This window comes from Bos javanicus, chromosome 29, assembly GCF_032452875.1.
Source record: "Bos javanicus breed banteng chromosome 29, ARS-OSU_banteng_1.0, whole genome shotgun sequence".
In the NCBI taxonomy this organism is placed as follows: domain Eukaryota; kingdom Metazoa; phylum Chordata; class Mammalia; order Artiodactyla; family Bovidae; genus Bos; species Bos javanicus.
Genome location: NC_083896.1, coordinates 43044083 through 43063370, shown reverse-complemented (window position 1 = coordinate 43063370; position 19288 = coordinate 43044083). Strand labels below are relative to the sequence as shown.

Genomic DNA, 19288 nt, shown 5'->3' with positions numbered 1-19288 from the left:
GCCCACTCTGCTGGCTCACACCCTGTCCTGACTACAGCCCAAGTCTCCTGCCTGCCCTGCTGACTCCCTGACCACGTGGGGTGGAGGCAGGACTCAAACCTGTCACGCCTGTGGCCCCAGCACTTTTCATCCAACAGGCTCCCTCCTTGGGCTTACTCCCATCCCGAGTCCCGTGAAACGAGGCTAGGGAGACCTCTTTCTTAAGTTGACTGTGAGTTGTGTGAGACGAAGCATAAGGAAGCTGAAGATAACCGACTATATTTTTACGCCTCAAAGTAGCAAAGGTTTTGTCACTGAGTGATAACACACCAGGCTCATGAGCATATAGTGGGACATTTTCATACCCTGCTTCTGCGACTGTATGCCAGTACATTTGTGAATGGCTATTTGAAAGTATATTTCAAAGTATATATCAAAGTATGTAGGCAAATATACAAAACAAGGTTAGATGGATGGCTGCCTAGGGCTGGAAGATGGAGGGGAAAGAGAGAATGACTGCCAATGGGTACCAAGTTCATTTTGAAGACGAAAAAAGTGTCCTAGAACTAGGTTGCAGTGATAGATGCACAACTCTGACTATTCTAAAAATCACTAGGGAATTCCTTGGCAGTCCAGTGGTTAGGACTTGGCACTGTCACTGCCAGGGCCTGGGTTCAATCCCTGGTCAAGGAACTAAGATTCCACAAGCCATGAGCCAGTGTCAAAAAAAAAAAAAAAATCACTGAATTGTGCTCTCAGATGGCTGAATAATATGGTATATGAATTGTATCTCAATTAAAAATTATATCTCAATGAAGTTTTTTCTTCTTTTTGCCAAACCTCATAGCTTGCAGGATCTTATTAATAGTTCCCTGACCAGGGATTGAATTCAGGCCCCAATAGTGAAAGCACCAAGTCCTAACCACTGGACCATTGGGGAATTCCATCAATAAAGCTATTTTTTTTAATGCACAGGTTTATGTACAAACCTGTCTCTGCATAATTATGAGAGAAACAAAGTTTTAAACAATCCAAACACCCAGCCTTGGGGTAAAATTAAAGCCCATCCTCACTGCAGAACTCCTGTGGTTGAGGGGAGTCTGGAATTGGACCACTGGGATGGAAGGCACAGCTAGGTCAGTGACCTTGAGAAAGCTGTTGATCTTCACTGAGGTTCACTTTTCTTATCTCTTGAGGGGAAATGGTGCTTTCTTCATCAGCGAGCTGTGGGAAGACAAGGAGATCACCCATGCAGAGTTTTCAGTGTGGTCCCTGCTCACTGGAAGACCTCAATCTCAGTAAATGCTGATGATCAAACGACCCCACTTGCATACATTCTCTAGTTCAGGGGTCCCCAACCTCTGGGCCAGGGACCAGTACCGGTCCATGGCCTGGTTAGGACAGGGCCACACAGCAGGAGGTGAGCAGCAGGCAAAACCAAAACCTTCCCCTACCCTAACCCTGGTCCATGGAAAAACTGTCTTCCAGGAAATTGGTCCCCTTTCCTGCCAAAAAGGTTGGGGACCACTGCTCTGGTTCATCCTAAGTCACATGACTCCTTTTTGACAAATGGGGAAGCCTGGGGGTGTTAGGTAGCTTACTCAAGTCACACAGTCTGTAAAAACAAGAGTTAGGAGTGTCTTCCCCTCCCCTCCCTAAGCCCTTCTCCTGAGCCTCTCCCTCTTCCTTCAGACCCATAGGATGGGGTACAGTTGGGTGTCCTCACACCCCCAATGACCCTTGATCCACACCCATGGGGTCCCACATGCCCACCAGGCTCACTCAGCTTTACCCTGACTTCAGCATCTGTGGGGTCCTGGCTCCCATCCCCATGCCTCCAGTTACCTCCTTCTCTAAGAGGCAAACTTCAGAACAGGAAGGGAAAGGTCCACCCTGAGATGACCCCACAGGGTGGCTATGGGGAGAGAAGGCCTGACGCAGCCCAAGCAGGTGGGGGCTCTCAGGACAGCTGCGTCATGTGGACAAATAGCCCTGCCCTGGGAGGCACAGAGGGGCTCAGGCCAAACTGCCCTACCGCAACAACCACCCAGCAGGGATCACACAGGGGAGTCTCGGTCCTCCTGAGAGGACCACACTCTGATCACTGCCAGGGCCATGGGTATGAGCTGCTTTTCTGCTCCTCTCCCTCCCTGACAGGCACCAAGCCCTGTCCAACTGACCTCTCTCTAAGGACCACTGAGGGACGGTCTTCCGCATGAGCTTGCAGAGGGGAATCCACGACCCAGATCTAAGCCAATCAGCACTGCAGCCCAGGCCACAGTGACTGATTCAGGGTAGGCCTCTGACCTCCCAGAGCACAGGGATCCAATCAGAGTACATCCCAGGATTCCTGCTGGGAATAAAGACTCTCTTTATTACCAGATTTCAGTTTGTAGCAACCTGGAGTTCCTGTCCCTCATCTTGGGGCCGAAAGGGGCGTCTTTCAGTCTGCAGCAACCACCAAAACACACACACACAGAACAGAAAGCTGAGATTGGGAAACCAAGTCCTGATCATATGTTTACATCCCGATCAGTTCAATCCCTGGGTCGGGAAGATCCCCTGGAGGAAGGCACAGCAACCCACTCTGGTATCCTTGCCTGACAATCCCATGGACAGAGGAGCCTGGCAGGTTACAGTGTGTGAGGCTGCAGAGTCAGAGAGGACTAAGCAACTAACATGCTCACTTTCACTTTTTCATTTCAGGCCTTGCCTGAAGCTACCCCTGGATTGTGTAGCTCAAAAAGCCTAAAAATCCTGTTCTGCTGAAGCAAGTTTAGGTTGGGTTTTCCTCTACTTACAACCAGGAGAATCCTAAATGATACACAGCAGAGCTGTCAGATAAATACCTAAAATGACTGTTTGACCCTCATGTCAAAAGCCAAGAACAGACATACAGATGGCAACAAACACATGAAAACATGTTCAACATTGCTTCTTATTGTCGTTCAGTCACTAAGTCATGTCCAGCTCATTGCAACCCCATGGACTGCAGCATGCCAGACTTCCCTGTCCTTCACTATCTCCTGGAGTTTGCTCAAACTCAGGTCCTTTGAGTCGGTGATACCATCCAACCATCTCATCCTCTGTCCCCTCCTTCTCCTCTTGCCCTCGGTCTTTCCCAACATTGGTATCTTTTCCAATGAGTCAGCTCTTCATATCAGGTGGCCAAAGTATTGGAGCTTCAGCTTCAGCATCAGTTGTTCCAGTGAATATTCAGGGTTGATTTCCTTTAGGACTGACTGGTTTGATCTCCTTGGTGTCCAAGGGAGAACTGCAAGTCAAAACTATAATGAGGTATCAAAATAAATGCTGGAGAAGATGTGGAAAAAGGGGAAACTTCTTGCACTGTTGGTGGGAAAACCACTACGGAGAACAGTATGGAGATTCCCTTAAAAAAAAAAAAAACTAGGAATAAAACTACCATATGACCCAGCAATCCCACTTGGGCATATGCCCTGAGAAAACCATAATTCAAAAAGTCACATGTATGCCAGTGTTCACTGTAGCACTATTTACAACAGTCAGGATATGGAAGCAACCCAGAAGTTTATCAACAGATGAATGCATAAAGAAATTGTGGTACATATATACTATGGAGTAGTACTCAGTCATAAAAAGGAACAAAACTGAGTCAGTTGTAGAGAGGTGGATGGAGCTAGGGTCTGACATACAGCGTGAAGTCAGAAAAATATCGTATAGTAATGCATATATATGGAGTCTAGTAATGCATATACATGGAGTCTAGAAAAGCGGTACTGATGAACCTATTTGCAGGGCGAGAATAGAGATGCAGATGTGACAGCAGACCTGTGGACAGTGGGGGAGGGAGAGGGTGGGACAAACTGAGAAAGGAGCATTGACATCTATACACCACCACATGTAAAGCAGACAGCTAGTGGGAAGCTGCTCTATAACACAGGGAGCTCAGCTCAGTGCTCTGGGATGACCTAGTGGGGTGGGATGTTGAAAGGGTAGGAGAGAGGCTCAAGAGGGAGGGGATATACATATACAGATGGTGACTGCAGCCATGAAATTAAAAGACGCTTACTCCTTGGAAGGAAAGTTATGACCAACCTAAATAGCATATTGAAAAGCAGAGACATTACTTTGCCAACAAAGGTTCGTCTAGTCAAGGCTATGGTTTTTCCTGTGGTCATGTATGGATGTGAGAGTTGGACTGTGAAGAAGGCTGAGCACTGAAGAATTGATGCTTTTGAACTGTGGTGTCGGAGAAGACTCTTGAGAGTCCCTTGGACTGCACGGAGATCCAACCAGTCCATTCTGAAGGAGATCAGCCCTGGGATTTCTTTGGAAGGAATGATGCTGAAGCTGAAACTCCAGTACTTTGGCCACCTCATGCGAAGAGTTGACTCATTGGAAAAGACTCTGATGCTGGGAGGGATTGGGGGCAGGAGGAGAAGGGGACGACAGAGGATGAGATGGCTGGATGGCATCACTGACTCAATGGATGTGAGTCTCAGTGAACTCCGGGAGTTGGTGATGGACAGGGAGGCCTGGCGTGCTGCGATTCATGGGGTCGCAAAGAGTCGGACACGACTGAGCGACTGATCTGATCTGATCTGATGGTTGGTTCACGCTGTTGTACAGAGAAACCAGCACAAATTGTAAAGCAATTATCCTCCAAATAAAAATAAATTTAAATTACACCAAGGACAAAGGGTATCATATTATCCAGAAGGGTCTGCTCTGTCCCTCCACTTTGAGGCCCAAGGGCCAACGCCTGGAAGTGAACCCCAAGACCTCTGCCCCCACACCCCCCACACATACACACACAAATGCCACACAGCACTGAGTAGACTTTTATTTTAAAGTCAAAGGCACAGCCTGGATGGGCGGAGGCAGTGACTGTGGAAGCCCAGCCCAGACCCCCAAGGCCCCACCCCCAGCTAGGGGCAGCTGTGCCAAAGGGGAGGGGACAGATGAGAAGGGGGCCGCCCCTTTTAGGGGAGGTCGCCTACCTCCTAACTTAGCCCCAGTAGGGGGAAGCAGGTGACATAAAGTGAGGCAGAAATGCTTCAGGGGGTCCCCCAGGGCCTCTCGCTGAGCGCCCGCCCCAACACAGGTCTTTGGCGGACGTAATTGCACAGACAGTCCATAAAGTGACAGCTTGAGAGGTGCCCCCTCCCAAGAGCAGGTCCTCAGGGGAGGGCAGGGGAGAGGTCCCAGTTTCTCCCTGTGGCAACTCAGTGCTTAGAAATGGAGGAGCCCTTCCCAACCGGGGCAGCCCCTTGGGTAGAAGGGCCTTCCACCAGATGAGGCAGTATCTTGGCAGAGGGCCCCACACCCCACTCCCCAGCAGGCCCCCTCCTTCCCTGCATCTCTAACTCTAACCTGGTAAGACATTTTTTAAAAAAGAATTCTCTGCTTATAAAAATACTTCTGCTCTGTCTGGGGGTAGGGAGGGGGAAAGGGGGGGAGAAGGGTAACAGTCCTGGGGAGGGGGGCGGCGCCGATGCAGGAGGCAGTGAGCCGGCCTCCTAGATCACAGACACGACGGGGGAGGCGGGAGTCACAGGGGCAGGGGCTAGGAGGGGGGTAGGGGGCCATTGGCTCGTCGGGGGGTTCCCTTGGCGGCCGGGGCCCGGCCGGGGGCGGCGGGCGCTGGGGAGACGCGGCGGGATGTGGCGGCGCTCCGTAATTTCTGTTTCCGCCGCTTGGCCAGCGGCGCGTTTTCCACGCTCTTCAGGAAGAAACCCTCGCGTTTGCCCCGGTTGAACGCCTGGCGGAAAGGAAAGGGTGAGTGAGTCCCACGGGCCCGGCCTCGACTTCCAGATCCCGGCTTTGGCCCCATCCCAGGCCCTCCTTCCCATCCCACTAGGTCAGGGCCAACAGGTCTTTTGCCTCCACAACCTCTAAGAAGCTCGGGGCCCCGGCAGGTCACGGGTCTGGACTCCGCGGAACTCAACCTGGCAGGACTCCGGGGAGTCGCCTCCCAGAGGCCCCGCCCCCCGGCTCAGGCCCCGCCCCTCACCATGAAGGTGGCGTTGAGCCCGGAGCGCACAGCGGACCCCGAGGACTCCAGCACGTCCGGTGTCCGCAGCGGAGGCGAAGAGCGCGCGCTGCCGTCCTGCAGCCACGAGCTGCCCCGCAGTCCCTCAAGCTTCAGCCGCTTGGCGGGATCCACAGTCAGGAGCCCTGGAGGCGGGGCGGGGCAGCGTTGGCGGGCCACGTGTAGAGGGTACACCCCAGAGAGGGCAGCCCCACTCTCCTCCCCGACAAGCCCCCCACCTGGACACCAAACCCGGGGGCACTCCTTGCCCCATCACGACCCCATGGCCTCCCCCTCCCCAACCATAACCTATGACCTCCGGCTCCGCACCTCGGACCAGCTCCTTGGCTTCCTCAGACACGCCTTCCCAGGCCTCTCCGTCAAGAGAGAAGCGCCCCTCGCGGATCTTGCACATGATCTCCGCGGCCTGGCTCTGCCCGCCTTGGCCTGAGCCCCCCTGGAAGGGGACCTGGCCCGACAGCATCATGTACTAGGGGTGGGGGTGGGAGGGACAGGTGAAAAGTGAGACCAGCCCAGACTAGGGGCCAATGGAGGCCAGGAGACTGATTCAACCCACCACAGGACCATGCACTCTCTCCAAGAGGCTAACTCCTGAGGCCCATGGGTGATGAACTCTACCCCTCAAACTAGGGTGCTCAGACCCCAGCACCAGAGCGACCCCGCCTATGTATCAGGACATCTTATCCCAGCCTCAGACCAAATCCTGCCCCTGACATCCCCTCAGAGACGCCATCCCCATACCAGAATAACGCCGAGGCTCCAGAGGTCGCAGGACTCGTCGTAACCCTGCTGGGCCAGCAGCTCGGGGGCTGCGTACTGCAGCGTGAAGCAGGGCGTCTGCATGGGCCCCGCGGGGCTCTGCGGGCGCAGGCGCGCGAACCCGAAGTCGATGATCTTCACTGGGGCCCCAGGCGTGTCATCGGCGTACAGGATGTTCTACGAGGGCGGCGAGGCGGCCGTCAGAACCCGGCTTTCCGCGCCGAGGCCCTCCCGATGCGCTGAGGCCCCGCGCTCACCTCGGGCTTCAGGTCGCGATGCACTACGCCCGCCTCCTCGTGCATGAAGCTCACGGCCGACACGAGGCTGCGCAGGATCTGGCTCGCCTCGGACTCGCTGAAGTGCCGCTTCTTGCGGATGTGCTCCAGCAGCTCCCCGCCCTGCAGCAGCTCCAGGACCAGGTACGTGTGCAGCTGCGGGCAGCGCGAAGGTCCGGGTCACCGCCTACCGAGACCCCGCCCACCCGCCGCATCCTGCCCCGAGGTCACCATCGAGCCCCGCCCCCAGTTTCAGGCGCCTTCCACATTCAACCCTGACCTCAAGACTACCACCACCGCCCCCTACCCGCCTCCGTAAGAACCACCTTAGGACTCGCTTGCGGTTCTACCCCGTACTGTTTTCCTTCCCAGGTGGCGCTAGTGGTAAACAACCCGCCTGCCAATGCAAGCGAGGTAACAGAGGCGGGTTGGATCCCTGGGTGGGGAAGATCCCCTGGAGGAGGGCATGGCAACCCACTCCAGTATTCTTGGGCCTGGAGAATCTTATGGACAGAGGACGTGGTGGGCTTTGGTCCACAGGGTCGCAAAGAGTTGGACATGACTGAAACGACTTAGCAGCAGCAGCAGTCCCTTTGGCCACCTTAAAGTTCAGTTCAGTCCCTCAGTCGTGTCCGACTCTTTGCAACCCCATGGACTGCAGCACTGCCAGGCTTCCCTGTCCATCACCAACTCCTGCAGTCTGCTCAAACTCATGTCCATCAAATCAATGATGCCATCCAACCTTCTCATCCTCTGTCGTCCCCTTCTCCCCTTGCCTTCAATCTTTCCCAGCATCAGGGTCTTTTCCAATGAGTCAGTTCTTTGAATCAGGTAGCCAAAGGATTGGAACTTCAGCTTCAGCATCAGTCTTTCCAATGAATATTCAGGACTGATTTCCTTTAGGATTGACAAGTTTGATCTCCTTGCAGTCCAAGGGACACTCAAGAGTCTTCTCCAACACCATAGTTCAAAAGCATCAACTCTTCGGCGCTCAGCTTTCTTTATAGTCCAACTCTCACATCCATACATGACTACTGGAAAAACCATATCTTTGACTAGATGGTCCTTTGTCGGCAAAGTAACATCTGCTTTTTAATATGCTGTCTAGGTTTGTCATAGCTTTTCTTCCAAGGAGCAAGCGTCTGTTAATTTCATGGCTGCAGTCACCATCTGCAGTGATTTTGGAGCCCAAGAAAATAAAGTCTGTCACTGTTTCCATTGTTTCCCCATCTATGTGCCATGAAGTGATGGGACCCGATGCCATTATCTTCATTTTTTGAATGTTGAGTTTTAAGCCTGCTTTTTTAAACTCTCCTCTTTCACTTTCATCAAGAGGCTTCTCAGTTTTTTGCTTTCTGCCATAAGGGTGGTGTCATCTGCATATCTGAGGTTATTGATATTTCTCCCAGAAATCTTGATGCCAGCTTGTGCTTCATCCAGCCCGCATTTTGCATAATGTACTCTGCATATAAGTTAAATAAACAGGGTGATAATATATAGCTTTGATGTACTCGTTTCCCAATTTGGAACCAGTCCGTTGTTCCATGTTCGATTCTAACTGTTGTTTCTTGACCTGCATACAGATTTCTCAGGAGGCAGGTAAGGTGGTTTGGTACTCCTATCTCTTTAAGAATTTTCCACAGTTTGTTGTGATCCACACAACAAACTGTTGTGGCCACCTTAAAACCCACTGGCAAAAATCGTCCCCCTGCCCTGTTCCTTTGTCCATTCCCATATCCACCTTCGAGTCCTCAGGCCCTCCTAGTTGCTTAGTCCCTCTGGTATGCCCTCTTCCAGGGGATCTTCCCAACCCAGGAATCAAACCCAGGTCTCCTACATTGCAGGCGGATTCTTTACCGTTTGAGCCACCAAGGAAGCCCAAGAGCGCTGGAGTAGTCTATCCCTTCTCCAAGGAAACTTCCCGACCCAGGAATCTCTTGAATTGCAGGCGATTTCTTTACATGCTGAGCTACCATAATCCCGCCTCCCTCACCTCCAGGTCCTCAGGCCCCTCCCACGGCGCGCTCAGGCCCCGCCTCCTGTCCGCCTCCCCGCCCCCTCCCTGCCCTCCTCGGGCAGCCTCCAGCGCCCCTGCGCTCCGCCCCAGCCCAGGAAGGCGTCACCTGGTCGTGATGCACTTCGTGCAGCTTCACCACGTTGGGATGCGACTGGCACAGCCGCAGGGCAGCCACTTCGCGCTGCGTGTTCTCCTCCAGCCTGGGGGCAGGGCAGGCAGGGTCAGAACAGCCGACCTCCGGCCCCACCCTCCCCGAGTCTGCCCACCCCGGGCCCGCCCACCTGCGACTGAGGATCTTGACAGCGAACTCTTCGCCGCTCTGTAGCTGTCGGCAGCGGCGGCACACGGAGAAACTACCCTGGCCCAACGCGGGTTCCCGCAGGTCCAGTTCGTACTGCTGGAAGAAGGGCGAGTCCTGGGGGTGCAAGAGAAGCGTCAGAGGTCCTAGCAGGAGCCTTGCGGCTATGCCACGCCCCACCTCGGAGAGGCTCCGGGCCTCACCGAAGCCACCATGTGCGCCTGATGAAGACAGGTCTGGAGTCCCCACGCCCACTTCTCCCACCCTGGCCCAATCCACCTGCATCATGACGCTCCTGGCCAACGCCGCCGGGCCGGGCCGGTCTCCAGCGCCAGACGCTTCCAGCACATCGGTCATCACCGCGTTGTTGCGGTCAAACAAGATGGATGGCGCCACGAAGGAGTATCCCTGGCGGAGGAGGGGGTTGTCAGGGCTGGATGGGCATCCGGGGGCTGGAGGTGCAGAAGGAGCCCCTGAAGGCCCAGACCCAGCCGGAAGGGCAGGGGGCAGAGGAAAGACCCTGCAGTAGGAGTTGAGGGTGTTGCTTTTGCACCCCGGTATACACAGGCTGTTGTGGACATTTTTATTCCACCTTGGTCTGTGATCCCTTGGAACCATGTCTATCCCCTCAGCAGTCTGGGACTCCACCTTTCTCGTCACAGTGGTCCCCCAAGTGCCAAGGCCATCATCTGGCACAACGTAGTGGCCCAGAATATAATGGGCTGAACGAATAAAAGAATTGTGGCCTGGTGTCACACATGCTTAGCTTAGGAAAATTCAGCTCTACCCAACTCAGGACAAAAAGTCTTTATTACTTTCAAATCAAACTTTGGCCTCCTCTGCAAGGGGGTGCTACTGAGGAAATGTAAAGAGAAACCAAAGTTAATTTTTTTGCCTTTCCTAAGGATCCATGTCCTGGCAATTCAAGGAATTCTCAAGGGTAATTTTAAGGATGTGTTGTTTTCTCCTAAAAATGCAGCGCCACTGTATGCAGTGCTAACTAGGATGCACACAGGTGGGATTTTTGTCTGTTAAGTTTGTTGATATGTCCCCAGTACCCAAGTCAGTGCCTGGCACGTTGAAGGCACTCAGTACATATTTTTGAATCATTAAATGAATGAATGAAAGTAACCATTGATTCACAAGAAAACTTGCTCATTAGGACTGTGAGATCAAAGATAGATCCCAGTAGATCGAGGGATATTCAAGCACAGAGCTGTCACTTGTGAGAGCTTCACAGAGGGGACCGATCCACCCATAGTTGATACTGGCCTATTATTTACTGTTTATGGACCGCATCCTACCCAGCCATGACCCCAAGCTGGACTTAGGGACGCAGAAATTAAACACATAGTCCCTGCCCTCTGAGAGTTTCAGACCAGGCGAGGTGGTCTCCGTCAGTGTCAGTATACAACCTGACAAACTGCTCAGAAGGAGGTTTTGTCTTCAGAGGGCTGGTGCACAAGAAAAGGGCAACCCAGGGTCAGAGGAGCAGCGAAGTCTTCACACAGGGCAGCGCTGGACAACAAGGCTTGACTTTTGCCAGTTGGGCAACTGTAGGGAAAGAACTCCAGGTGGGGGGAACTGCATGTGCAAAGGAACAGAAGTATGTTCTGGAACCTCTGAGAAGTTCCAAGGTGCTGGAGCACCAGGTGAAATAACAGAGAGTACTGAGCAAAGACCACATCATATACAAATGAACTGATTTACACAACAGAAGCAGGCTCACAGACTTAGTGAATGAACTTCTGATTACCAGCGGGGAAGGGTGGCAAAAAGGGATAGTTAGGGAAAACCAGACACAGAACAACGGACTGGTTCAAAACTGGGAAAGGAGTACGTCAAGGCTGTATATTGTTACCCTGTTTATTTATATGTAGAGTACATCATGCAAAATGCCAGGCTGGATGAATCAAAAGCTGGAATCAAGATTACATGGCGAAATATCAACAACATCAGATATGCAGATGATACCACCCTAATGGCAGAAAGAAAAGAGGAACTAAAGAGCCGCTTGATGAAGGTAAAAGAGGAGAATGAAAAAACTGGCTTAAAACTCAACATTCAGAAAACTAAGATCATGGCATCTGGTCCCATCACTTCATGGAAAATAAATGGGGAAAATATGGAAACAGTGGCAGATTTCATTTTCTTGAGCTCCAAAATCACTGCAGATGGTGACTGCAGCCATGAAATTAACAGACGCCTGCTCCTTGGAAGAAAACCTATGACAAACCTAGACAGTGTATTAAAAGCAGAGACATCACTTTGCCCACAAAGGTCCATATAGTCAGCTATGGTTTTTCCAACAGTCATGTACGGATGTGAGAGTTGGACCATAAGGAAGGCTGAGCGCCAAAGAATTGATACTTTCAAACTGTGGTGCTGGAGAAGACTCTTGAGAGTCCCTTGGACAGCAGGGAGATCAAAACCAGTCAATCCTAAAGAAAATTCATTGGCAGGACTGATGCTGGAGCTGAAGCTCCAATACTTTGGGTACCTGATGCAAAGAGCCGACTTGTTAGAAAAGACCCTGATGCTGAGAAAGATTGAAGGCGGAGGAGAAGGGGGCAACAGAGGATGAGATGGCTGAAAGGCATCACCAACTCAATGGACATGAGTTTGAGCAAACTCCAAGAGATAGTGGAGGACAGGTAAGCCTGGTGTGTTGCAGCCCAGCGTCAGACACGATTTAGCAACTGAGCAACAACAAGGGAGTTTGAAATTGACATGTATATACTGCTATATTTAAAATGGATAACCAACAAGGACCTACTGTGTAGCACAGGGAACTCTGCTCAATGTTAGGTGGCAGCCTGGATGGGAGGGGAGTTTGGGGGAGAATGGATACAGGCATATGTATGGCTGAGTCCCTTTGCTGTCCACCTGAAACAATCACAACATTGTTATTTGGCTATATTCCAATATAAAAGAAAAGAAAAAGTAAAAAAAAAAAAAAAGACCACATCATGCAAGGCCTTGCATACCAAGCAAAGGAGCTTGGACTTGTCCAACAGGCCTAAGCTTCTAAAACTGGGTGGAGGGGGCCTGTGTCCCCAGGAATGTGATATGGTATGCCACAGTATAAACAAAGCATCTCTTCCTAGGTGTCCCCTTAAAACAACAGTTTTACCTAACAATAAAGAGAGATGATGGAGAAGGGAAATCGACATGAAATTTCAAGATAAACCAGAAATTCAAAGACGTGTCCTGCCAAGGCAGCCTCAATGACCGACAATTCCAAGTTCATCTTGAATGGAGAGGAAGGCAGATGCTGAGTCCCCCTCAGGACACAGGGCTATGTAATGTCCAGAGGTCAGCTGGGGCTGAGGCTTGCAACAGCACCCCACTTCCCCTGCATCTGTGGTTCCATGAGCTCTCACTCACCTGGAAGATGCGAGGGTCCCCAGGTGGGGGGCTGCCAGGGGGTGAGTAGACAGGCTCCAGTCGGGTAAATTCTTCTGCAAAGTTGCCCACATCCAGCTCTGAGCGGATCTGGGGTCGGAACGGGGCTGGAATCTTCCTAGCAGCCAGAGCAGCCCAGTCCAGACCCTGGAGAAAAGGAATGAAAGATAAGGGATCAAAGGGCAGGAAGTGGAAACACTGTCCACTCGGGCCACCCTCACTGGGCAGCTCCTCAGTGAGGCAAAGGTCTCGCCTTTGCAGTTGTGTGCAAAGCTGTTCTTCCTGCCTCCCCAGCTTCTGTTTCCCTTCCTCTGATAACAGGATCCCTGTTTCCCTTAGAGAACCACCCCTCCACTGCACTCAGCCAATTCTGGGACTTTTAATAGAACTGGTCTGCAAAAAAAAAAAAAAATCTCTTTCTTCTACTGGACTTAAATCTGGGAGGATATGAGTCTGGAACTGCTGGGGCCCCCTCAGTGTCTAGTGATGAAATGCCCAGGCAGAAAAGCAGAAGCAGGAGACAAAGTAAGAAATTCCTAATAACATAGACTCAGCACCTGGATCCAGCCTTGCCTGAAGTCAGACTGTTTTCCCTGACTTTTCATTTATGGTAGCTAAAACATTGCTTTTTATGTTTAAACTAGTGTGGCATAGCTTGTTCTTATTGCCTGTCCAACACCCATTCTCTCTGAAATACTTAGCACTATAGCCCCCTTTTTATTTCAGGAACCAATGTACAAACTAAAAAATAGTATTTTACAAACTTCCTTGCAGTTAGCAGTGACCAATTACTTGTAAGCAAAAATTATGAGGGAGAAATCCAAAGAAAGAGCCTGAAGAGGAGGGTGAGCAGTTGTTAAGTACCCTTTTTGCCCTTCCCTCCTTCTTCCTCATGCTTCCCACCTGGAGAGCAACCTAGACAGCAAGAGGTCTGGCAGTCATTTTGATACCAGGAGGCAACCGTGGGAATGCAGGCTGTAGCTGTTAGCTGCTCAGGCACGTCAAACTCTTGTGACCCCACGGACTATAGCCCACTCGGCTCCTCTATCCATGGGATTCTCCAGGCAAAAATACTGGAGTGGATTGCCATGCCCTCCTCCAGGGGATCTTTCTGACCTAGGGATCGAACCCACATCTCTTGTCTCCTGCATTGGCAGATGGGCTCTTTACCACTAGCACCGCCTGGAAAGCCCTGGGAATGGAGGCTATGTGCTAAAAATGAAGGAGCATTTAAAAAGAAAAAATCAAGCTTGGCTCCTTGAAGACACCACAGCAGCCCTAGACAGATGACCTCTGGATTTCTTTTATGTAGATAGATAGACAGACAGACAATAGATCTCTTTTTTAGACTACCATTCATTCCAGTCTCTGTTCTTAGAAGCCAGACTCTATTCCACAGATATAACCATCTTCAGTGCACTTTTGGTCACATGCAGCCTAGAGGCATGGCTTGGGCTTAAAGGCCCCAGTTCTGGCACCAGGGACCTCAGAATCGCTATCAGCAAAGAGATTGTCTTGAGAGAAGAGGAAATAGCATCAAGCCTCAAAGACCTTGGGGGATGCGGGCGCTCTCTATTCTGACAACTGGTTCACCTGCTCCCAAGCACCCAGGGACCAGGATGCACTCAGGGTGGGCTGAGGAATTCACTGAGGGACACTGACACTGCTCAGTCACTCTGCCCATAACGGAACATCTTCACCACAGAGGCTTAAGACTCCTGTCTGAGAAAGCTTCTTTGAGGGCCCTTCCAGGCAAAACTTGCTGGGAAGATTAAAGGAGGCGGTATTCATAGCAAGGGTAACTGGGTGCCCAGCCCACAGTAAGTGCCCATAAATGGATGCTTTTGTTACTACATTGGACAAGGCAAATTTAATACCCACGTGTAAACAGAACATGACACTTCAGAGCATGGGCCTTCAGGCCACCTAGACCTGAGCTGTATCACTTCGCTCAGTGATCTTGGGCAAATTACCTAACCTCTCTGACCATGGACTGTATAGTCCATGAGGTCACAAAGAGTCAGACACAACTGAGCAACTTTCACTTTTTCTGAACCTGTTTCCTCATCTGTGAAAATAAGGATAATTAGGTTGGTTCTGAGGCTTACATGAAATTATGCAAGCAAGGGGCCAAGATACATTCACTGTTACAGGGTCCTGCTAGGCAACGGGGGCTTCCCAGGTGGCTCAGTGGTAAAGAATCCGCCTGCTAATGCAGGAGACATGGGTTCAATCCTGGAGTAGGAAATGTCAGCCCACTCCCATGGACAGAGATCCCCTGGCTACAGTCCAGGGGATCGCAAAGAGTTGGACATGACTGAGCAACTGAGCATGCACACATGCTGTGCAATGACTCGCCATACACAGTGTCCAAACCAGCGAGGTCTCACAAGGACAGAATTCACTCTGCACTGCACCCTAACCTGCATGCAAGTTGCTTAGGACAGATCCCACGTGGCTGATTCAGACACGTCCATCTGAAGTACAGGCATACAGAATGTACAGGTACAAAGACCAAAACCCTGAGTGGATGCTAACAGTCATGAGACTGGGCCCGACAGCAGACCTGGGGTCTGTTCCCAGCTCTACATTTTTACTGTGTGATCTCTGGCAGATCACCATGCCTCTCTGAATTGTCCAATGAAGAGTCCATTCTCAAGTCCCTGCCAGCCCTGCCAGGCAATGAACCTAGAATTCTTTCCCATGAGAGCAAATTTAAATAGAGATGAATGAGAAGACAAGCCTGCTTTCTTTACCTGCAAAGTTTTCTAAATCAAGTGAAACTGGCCAGTCTCAGACCATCCCTCCAGTGTCCCCCAACCCAGAGCAGTAGCCCAGCCCCGGTGTGTGCAGAGAGCTATGGGGGTGAGCCAGGAGCCTCACCTGGAAGAAGGGGTGGTCCTTAACTTCCTGTGCCCCCTGGGGTCCTGCACCCAGTCGCTTCCTGGGGTCCTTGCAAAGTAGCCGCTGCAGTAGGTCCTGTGCCACTGGCCCGATCCGGGGGGGGAAGGGAGGGGAGCACTTCAGGATCCGTCTGGGAGGATTGGGGGGGGCGTCAGGGGCAGCGAGCCCCCCCTCCAGCCCTGCCCAGGCTCCTCGGCCGCCCTCTGCTTCCAGCCCTGCTCACCGAGACACCTCTGCCTGCGTGTTCCTCTCGCCCTCCAGGGTGAAGGGTGAGGCCCCCGTCAGCAGCTCGAAAAGCAGGATGCCAAGGCTCCACCAGTCCACAGCCTGCCGGGCACAGCCAGGGTGAGAGCCTGCAGCCACCCCCGCCTCACCCCACCCCACTCCAGGGCCAACCCACCTTGCCATGGCCCGACTTGCTGCGGATGATTTCAGGGGCCATGTACTCAATGGTGCCACAGAAGGAAAAGGTCCGCTCTTTCTGGAAGGACAAGAGGACCCATTTGGACACCCAGCCGCCCCCACCCCCACCCCACGGCCCAGAGTAAGACTCGCTGGACTTGTGAGAGTCGGAGCAGTGGGAACTTCCTGAAGGCAGAGCTACTGCAGAGCCAGGCGTGGAGCTGGAGCCGGGATGGGAAGGCCTGTGTAGGGGGGTTCAGGAGGCTGAGACCATCCTTCACTCACCTCCTCTGTCAGGAACTCCTTGCTAAGCCCAAAGTCAGTGAGGACAATGTGACCCTCGGAGTCCAGCAGCACATTCTCCAGCTTCAGATCTCGGTAGATGATGCCCAGCTGGCAGGAGGGAAGAGGGCGCTGAGGGTCCCTCCTCTGACACCCCCACCCCCAACTCCTACAGCTCCTGTTCTGTACCAGATCCCTGGGGCAGGGGATCTCCAGTGGGGTGGGGGGCAGGATGAGACTGGCCCATTGAACGGGAGAAGCCATTTAAGATACACCAGCATAGGGACTTCCCTGGTGGTCCAGTGGTTAAGAATCTGCCTGCCAATACAGGGGACATGGCTTCCAGCCCTGGTCCCAGAAGGTGCCACATGCCATGGAGAGCAACTAAGCCCGTGGGCCACAACTGCTGAGTCCGCAGCAAGAGAAGCCACTGCAATGAGAACCCCGAGCACCACAACAAAGAGTAGCCTCCGAGTGCAGCAACGAAGACCCAGCACAGCCATCAGTCAGTCAGTCAATTTCCAAAAAGCATGGAAGGGGTGGGGAAACACCACAGAGAGGCCCCTAGGAGGAAAGCTGTGTGAGGAGCCCCAAATCACGACAGCTCTGGGAACCAAGGCATGAGGTCTCCGTTTGAGGAAGTTCTGTGAACGTGGCCCCAGGAAGCAGCCTGTGAGAGTTCCCTGTGAGAGGAAAGCCCCCTCGAGGAGGCACCAGCAGAGGAGACCCCAGAAGGCAGCACCCGAGCCTTCCTCCCAGGAGGCTAGGGGACGTGGATCCAGTGCCGCCCCCCCGCCCCGACCCCGCGGCCACCCCCTTCCAGGAAGCCCAAGGCTGCCAGCTTCACAGGCCCCTCCAGGGCCAGGACCCGGTGCCCAGGGCCACCACCAGGTGGCCGGGTCCTCACCCACCTTGTGCAGGTGCTCCAGGGCCAGCACGATCTCGCCCCCATACACGCGCACCTCGGCCTCCCTGAAGTACTGGCGCTGGTAGAGGTGGGTGAACATTTCGCCGCCGTTCACATAGTCTGGGGGAGGTGGGAGTGGAAGCTGGGAAGCAGCCCCCATGGGTAGCCCCCCCACACACACAGGGCCTGCCCTTACCCAGGATGAGGTGCAGCTTGGCGTCAGTCTGGAAGGCGTAGTGCAGCGTGACCAGGAAGGGTGCCTGGCGCACCAGCTCCAGCACCGAGCGCTCGGTGCGCGTGTGCTCCTGTGTCTTGGCACGCTGCACCAAGGCTGCCTTGCGCAGCACCTTCATGGCATACAGCTTGCCCGCGTCGTGCCCGCCTGCCTTCCGCACCAGGAACACCTTCCCGTAGGCTGTGGGGGCAGCGAGTGGGCGGAAGGTAGGCCATGAGCAGAAGGGCGGGTGCGAAGGTGGGGGGGTAGCGACGCCCACCCAGGAGGGTGTGCAAGGTGGGGGAAGGAGCTGGGGCGAGAGGCAGGTGTGCACAAAGCTGGCAGCGCTTTCTAAAGCAAAGATGTGCACACCCCCGGGAGGGTGCTCAGCAAACCTAGGGAGGGCATGTGCAAACCAGGCTGGGGGGGTACGCAACTCCCGGGAGGCCTGCAGCACAGGGTGGGGGCGGGGTGTGTGCAAACCTGGGGAAGGTACAGAGGATGCAAAGCCAGGGAGGGGGCGCAGAGGTGCGGGCAGACGGAAGGACAGTCAACCCCGAGGTGGGGAGTTTGCAAAGTGGAGGAAGACGGCTCTCATATCTCGCAAGGTGGGGAGAGCTGTGAAATCACACGGGTGGGCTGCAAGTCCCCAAGAGTGTTGGCCCCCCCGGGGAGGACCTTGCTCAATGTGGAGCAGCCCTGGAAGTGGGCATGCCAACCCTGGCAGGGCAGGGCCAAGCAGGCAAGGCGGGCTATGCCGGGAGAGGGTGGGGGGCATTGCTGGTGGCCTGGCCCAACCCAGGCGGGTGTGCCCGCGCGGCAGGCCCAGAGCACCCTGCGGGGGGAGGACACTTGCCGGCGGATAGGGGTCCTCACCTCCCGTGCCCAGCACCTTGAGCAGCTGGAAGTTCTCCACGCCTACCTTCTCCTCGTGCCCCGTCAGGTTGGCTGTGGGCACAGGGGGCAAATGAACCCAGCCAGTGCATGAACCCTCCCCGGCCGGCCTAGGCAGCCATCACCCAGCCAGCACCCCGGGCCACCCCCTGCCCCACCTTCGGTGATCTGCAGCTCCACGGCACAGCCCTCGTCCTCATCCTCGTCCCCCATGGCCGGCGGGTCGCTGGGGCCCGCGCGGCTCGGCTCCGGGGCGGGCGGCGCCGGTTACATGGCGGCTCCGGCCGGGGCGGGAGCTTCCTGGTGCCGCCTCCGGGGCCGAGGCGGGCGCCGGCGCCGCCTCCCGGCTCCCCGCCCCGCGCGGCCTGAGTCAGGCGCTGGAACGTGACAGCGCCCCGTCTGCGGGTGGGCGGGGGCGGCCCGTTCTCCCGCGGCGCAGGGGGCTGCCGCCAGGAGTGTGCGCTCTGGGACCCCGGGCGACCTTCCTGGGGACCTGGGAGTCCCCCTTGGGAGCTCTGCCTGGGGTTTGTGGATAACCCGGAGCCTCTGTGGGGCGGACACTCCCCAGCCAGGTATCCGCCCCAGGGCGGTAAGTCCACCGCAGGCTGTGCCCCAAGGGGGTGGGAGGCCCACTCTGGTACTACAGAGCCGCCTTCCTCACCGGGGTGCCAGCCCTAAGGGCAGCCAGGCAGCTCTGTCCAATTCTTAGCCACCAGTGAAAGTGAGGAACTTCATACAGATCACAACCTTCTTGCCTGGTTCTTCTTGATCACTTCTTGACTGCAGCAGATAGGGGAGGGGATCTGTCAGTCCCCTTGACAGATGAGCAGCGTGAGGCCACAGGCCACCTTATCCAGCTCTGGCCTCCATAGCCCCAGCCCTGCACACCTCACTCAGTGTGTCTCTTTGCTCTTGGTG

General features: G+C 54.0%; 1 protein-coding gene and 1 non-coding gene across 3 annotated transcripts; one reads left to right on the top strand and one right to left on the bottom strand.

Moving 5' to 3' along the window:
* Nucleotides 1–600: 600 nt before the first annotated feature.
* On the top strand, nucleotides 601–672 carry TRNAD-GUC (transfer RNA aspartic acid (anticodon GUC)). Its single transcript has one exon. It is a non-coding gene; the product is annotated as a tRNA-Asp (tRNA).
* A 4116-nt stretch (nucleotides 673–4788) lies between these two features.
* Nucleotides 4789–18689, bottom strand: RPS6KA4 (ribosomal protein S6 kinase A4). 2 transcript variants are annotated; one of them, XM_061406771.1, is made up of 17 exons: nucleotides 18529–18688; nucleotides 18353–18424; nucleotides 17459–17677; nucleotides 17267–17382; nucleotides 16359–16466; nucleotides 16072–16152; nucleotides 15895–15998; nucleotides 15651–15801; nucleotides 12750–12914; nucleotides 9642–9770; nucleotides 9346–9479; nucleotides 9171–9264; nucleotides 7030–7203; nucleotides 6755–6949; nucleotides 6323–6482; nucleotides 5975–6138; nucleotides 4789–5722 (listed from the first exon to the last, which is right to left on the bottom strand). In XM_061406771.1, exons 1-17 carry the CDS (start codon nucleotides 18581–18583, stop codon nucleotides 5528–5530), a joined length of 2316 nt encoding a protein of 771 aa, XP_061262755.1. In that variant the 5' UTR covers nucleotides 18584–18688; the 3' UTR covers nucleotides 4789–5527. The 2 variants fall into 2 exon arrangements, with proteins under 2 accessions (XP_061262755.1, XP_061262756.1); XM_061406772.1 differs by lacking the exon at nucleotides 18353–18424 and having other exon boundaries at nucleotides 18529–18689.
* Nucleotides 18690–19288: the final 599 nt, after the last annotated feature.